Raw genomic sequence first — 5,277 nt, 5'->3', positions numbered from 1 at the left:
TCGATAAAGGATACCAGTTATGTACTCACCTAATAACTTTTCATACTTCCTGTGCAGTTGCTAATTAATCATAGAAGTTAAACAGAAGTTGCTAATTAAATTATTTATGGTGTTTATTTAAAAAAAAAAGTCAAAAACTCTTATAACTAAACCAAAACAAAAAAGAAAAGGTAAATCGATAAAAGCTAACAGACCCGTCAAGTAAAAAAATGCAAATCAACCCTCGCGTGCATTACACGCGTTCCCACGTTCCCACGGATCGGCATGCACACACGCACCACATTGCATCCCTCCAAAAGAAACCGGGTGACGTCACGCCATTCGGGGTTCTAACCCGAGAACGTAAAGAGCCACAACGGCGTTCCCACGGTCCTATACGTTCCATCAGAGCACCTGGCCCCCTCAGACCCCGTATAAAACCAACTGGAGCCGTAGCGGAGTTATCATTTCGAGTCGAGCGTTTAACGCGAGAACTTCTCTGAGTATTTTAATTTTTCCACTTTGTTATTTACGTGCGTCGTATAAATAATTGAATAAAATGTCGAGTGTCGGTTTATATCAACATTATCCCGCTCAACAACAACAACAGGCTTTCGAGCCCAAACCCATGTCCAAGACCATGCAGTACCGAAAAGTGATGAAGCCACTACTGGAACGTAAAAGGCGCGCCAGGATTAATCGGTGTCTGGATGAGTTAAAGGATTTAATGGTGTCCGCTTTGGCGATGGAAGAAGAAAACGTCACCAAGCTAGAAAAAGCTGATATTCTGGAAATTACAGTTGCCCATCTACAAAAACTAAAACGCCAGAAGCAGCTTACTTCCAGTCCGGTTGTCGAGGCAGACAGATTCCGTGCTGGATACACCAGTTGCGCCAAAGAAGTGTCTAAAGTATTGGCGTCCACTCCAGGAGTCGATATCCATCTTGGTACCAAACTGATGACCCATTTAGGTTACCAGTTGAACGATATGGATAGTTGCGGTAGCCAGCAAACGCCTTTGGTAGTCAAGGTGGGTCCTTCAAGCGCTTCTAGTGAGGAGTCCTACCATCATGGTCATTACCAAATGCCCATGACCCCACCTTCATCAAGGGGTAGTCCTTCACCTTTGAATATTAGTTGTGAAAGTAGTGAAAAAGTTTGGAGGCCCTGGTAAACAGCTCATAATTAATTATTTAATGTTGCTGCATAGCTTTAATTCTTAATGCTCAATTTAAATAACTAGAAGAATTTCTTTTTTTAAACTAATGTATCATTTGCTTTAATTTTTTTTGCTTTAAACTTAAAATTATATAATTTCTTATTGAATGTGTCTTTTAAAGATTTTTATTGCTTTTGTTAATGATCTTTTTTTTTGTTAAACTGTGATAGTAGCTACAAATGTGTCTTATAGAAAAGAGAACTGTAAAATACTTTATAAGTACAAATTGTGTAATCTGTGATACGATCATATTATTAAGTATGTATATAACGATTTACTTTATTACTTGTTTGAATAAAATTAAATTTATAATAGCTAATACTGGTGTTTTTTTTCGTTAAGGTATTCAAGAATTATAAATGTTTTTTATCTTTTTGGAAGTTAATTAAGGAAAATGGTGAATCTGTATAATAGTTTTTTGCATATGGATTTTCAAACATCTAAAAAAATTGTCACAGGTCATTAAAATTAATTTAAAAAAAAATCACCTATAGAGTATAAAAATTAAATATGGCAAAAATGCTCAGAAAATTTCTAAATATCTGAATAAATTGTAAAATGAAAGGCTCATAAAACGCTAATTTTAAAAATGAAAATTACGTAAAAAAATCAATATTTTTGAAAAAATTAGCGAAAACTATTTTTTTATGTTTTGAACAGTTTTTAATAACTCGCGAATTAGTTATATGATATAGATTTCTTTTTAGTTTCTTAAACGGCTTTAAATGACGCAACTTTTCTTTAAATCTACTTTACCTTACCTTGTCCTCTTCTTGATAAATTTGATCCCATTACATATGAAAATCTATAAACTGTGTATGAAAATAAGGTAATTATGTAATGTTATATATAAACATTTCTGAACATTCATGTTTATAATACTACGTTTTACAGCGATTTTGCACAAATATTTTTTTTGCTAATAATCTTTTTGTTTCGGTAAAACTGTGATATTAGCTATAAATGTATCCTATAGGAAAAAAAAAGTAAAATAGTTTAAGGCGAGTATAAATTTTATTATCGCTTGAATAAAATTAAAATAATAATAGGGAATACTAATGTTTTTCTTTTTTTCTTTAAGGTATTTAAGATTTATTGGGGTTTTATAATGTTGTAATGTTTTATATTGTTAATGTTAAATATTACCTTTTTGGTAAGTTACGCAAATAGTAAATTTATATAATATTTTTTTTTAATTGCCTGCATATGAATTTTTAAAAATCTATTAAAATTGTAAGATAATCAAAATTTAAAAAAAAATCCTACAGGATAGAAAAATAAGATATGACAAAAACGCTAAGAAACGTTCTATATTTTTTTTCAATTCTTTTTATTTAACGGTTAATACAAATTTAATATTAGCATTATTTTTATTTAATATTAACAAAGATACATAAAAAAAGGAATTCGAAAAAATATAGGTATAAGAATAAGATAATATGAAAAAAATGTTTTTTACAATTTAAACTAGATTTTTTATTTTTTTTATAATTCTTAACTTGTATATTTGTATATATCGCTCTAATATAAAAATCATATAATACGTGAAAAAAATTCGCGCAAACGTATTTCTTAGAACATTTTGGACGATTAGGTAAGCAATCTAACCGTGATGTGGCCAATCCAAAACCCAACCAAACAGTCAAATAAAAAAACATGATTAATTAAATAAATCTTATGTTAACCTTTCATTACTGTTGCTATAACTCTCGAACCACTAATAATTAATATCATGGATTTTTATACTCTATATAGGGCATTAAATGTCGCTGGAGATGCACCTAATAGCCTTGGGTGTCTGAGTAACTTTTTTGCCAACACCCTTATCTTGGTAGGTACATACCAATAGTATTGTTGATGTGGATGTACCAGATTATTGGAGATAGCTAGTCGAGTTTAAATTGTATGAAAATTAAAATTCTTTACAAAACAAAACATTTAGATCCATAACGCAACATGATCAAAAATCTTTTTACCAATTGCTTTCTGAGAAGAATTGGAATTTTGCTTTTGATGATAAACTCGATCCAAATCAAAAATTTTAAAAATTATCGAAGCCCTAGAAAATCCATACATTTTTCTTTTCCTGAACAAACTTACAGACACCTCAGATCATCTCTATCAGAATACCCAACTATACCTTGGCTTGTAGCTAGATAAGATAAGCTAGCTGTTCTTCGGGAATTAAAAAACAAATATTAAAAAATCTAAGCTACAAAAGCATGTAACATACTGCATCAACCTCATTTCTAATCATTTCACGAGCTCACCTGTGTCAGTGTCCTTCCTATTAATGTATATACGTATATTGATGTATTTACTTCGAAAACGGTCATGTGACCCTCTCCCTCTTTCTGTCTCATTCTATAAAAACATGTACCCATTATTTTCGTTGAAAGAATGGATTCGATAATTGAATACATACAGGTTGTTCATTTGAAAACTTCCCACCACGGATTTATCGAAAACCACTGTTAAAAAAAAACGCCGAAATACGTCAAAAGGTTTGTCAAGGAGGACAATTTTCTAACCTAAAATTACTTCACCCCCTTTCATCCATTGCCCCCCAGGGTCATCCCCTTAAAAATTTTAAATGGCAAGGGGTATCGAGTAATAGCTTGTTTAAAGGGTCTTTCGAAGTCTTTTATTTTGACGTTTGATTTTTTTAAATCGGTCGATTTGTTTACGAGAAAATTAGAAAAATCTTTGTTTATCTTAATTTGTTCAGATAGAAAACAAAAACATGAAAATATCTGTTTTTATTTCAATAAGTGTTCAAAATGTTGCCCGTTAGGGTTTGCCAAATCTACAATTCGTTTATAATTTAAAACGGAAACTACCAACATAAATACCAATTTCGAAGATTAGACGTGGAAAAAACTAAATAACAACCTGAATTTTTTTTTTCCGCATTCTTTTCATCAACACAGATATCCTGAGCGAACTGTATTTATTGTTATACCTGCTTAGTTATTTATAGTTGCTAAGGAAAATTATTTTGCCGTCAGTTACATTTGTAACAGTCTTGGAATAGTGAAAATTTATTTGTTGAATTGAAGATTTTACTTCCAAAATGGTTTACACACTAGCCGAAAGAGTGGAAATTTTTAATTTATGGTGCCCAAAATCAATGTGCTCGGCAAACTGCCGTCACGTTTAACGCCAGACATCCGGAGAAGATAACTTCGCATAGGTAAGTTTTGGACCTTGTTACTAAGTTTACTGAAACTGGATCTGTTGCAAATAAAAAACGTGATCATCGGCGAATTTTGGATGAAGCCACTCAAGTTGCAGTTTTGGGTCATTTTGGAATAAATCCTAATACTTCATTACGCAAAATTGTTGCTGCCACTGGTATTTCATTAGGCTCTGTTCACACAGTTACCAAACTTTATAAATTTCATCCATTCAAAATGAAAATATTGCAAGAGTTAACCCAAGACGATTTCGATAGGCGAGTTGAGTTTTATGAAAAAATGACTGAAGCGATTAATATAATATAATAATACTATTCATGTAAAGAATATCTGCTTCAGCGATTAATGCACATTTTATCTAAATGGATTTGTTAATAAGCATAACTATAGATATTGGAGCAATGAAAAGCCTCATGCATTTGTAGAAGGGTATATCCAGTGCCCTCAAAAAATTAATGTATGGGCAGGCATTTTAGGAAATATAGTGATTGGGCCATTATTTATTAACGGAAATTAAAATGGAGGCATTTATTTGGATATGTTGGAAAATACCATCAACCCGCTTATCATCAATCGATGATAATAGAAACCCTATACTTGATGAAGCTGAAATATATTTCGCTCCTCCTCACTATGTTCTTCCCGTTCGGCAATGGCTAGACGACGAGTTTCCAGATAAATGTATAGGGCGAAGAGGGCCTATAGAATGGCCTGCTAGATCTCCTGATATAACGCCGTTAGACTTTTTTCTATGGGGTCATTTGAAATCTATTGTGTTTACTCCCCAACCTAAAAGTTTGAATGAACTTCGTCAACGCATCATCGACAGCTGCCATAATATCCCACAACATGTTTCTGAAAATGTCCGTCAGGAATTTGAAC

General features: G+C 32.2%; 1 protein-coding gene across 1 annotated transcript; it reads left to right on the top strand.

Moving 5' to 3' along the window:
• The first annotated feature begins 436 nt into the window (after positions 1 to 436).
• LOC126737444 (enhancer of split m7 protein-like) lies at positions 437 to 1,433 on the top strand. Its single transcript, XM_050442351.1, has one exon. The coding sequence runs from the start codon at positions 539 to 541 to the stop codon at positions 1,151 to 1,153; it is 615 nt and encodes a 204-aa protein (XP_050298308.1). The 5' UTR covers positions 437 to 538; the 3' UTR covers positions 1,154 to 1,433.
• The last annotated feature ends 3,844 nt before the right edge of the window (positions 1,434 to 5,277 follow it).

This window comes from Anthonomus grandis, chromosome 6, assembly GCF_022605725.1.
Source record: "Anthonomus grandis grandis chromosome 6, icAntGran1.3, whole genome shotgun sequence".
NCBI classification, from domain to species: Eukaryota; Metazoa; Arthropoda; class Insecta; order Coleoptera; family Curculionidae; genus Anthonomus; species Anthonomus grandis.
The sequence above is the reverse complement of the archived record's forward strand: the minus strand, read 5'-3'. Positions and strand labels throughout refer to the sequence as shown.

Bases quoted from the DNA above. Each gene is read 5' to 3' on its own strand.
- LOC126737444 (XM_050442351.1), top strand. From the start codon at position 539: ATGTCGAGTGTCGGTTTATATCAACATTATCCCGCTCAACAACAACAA.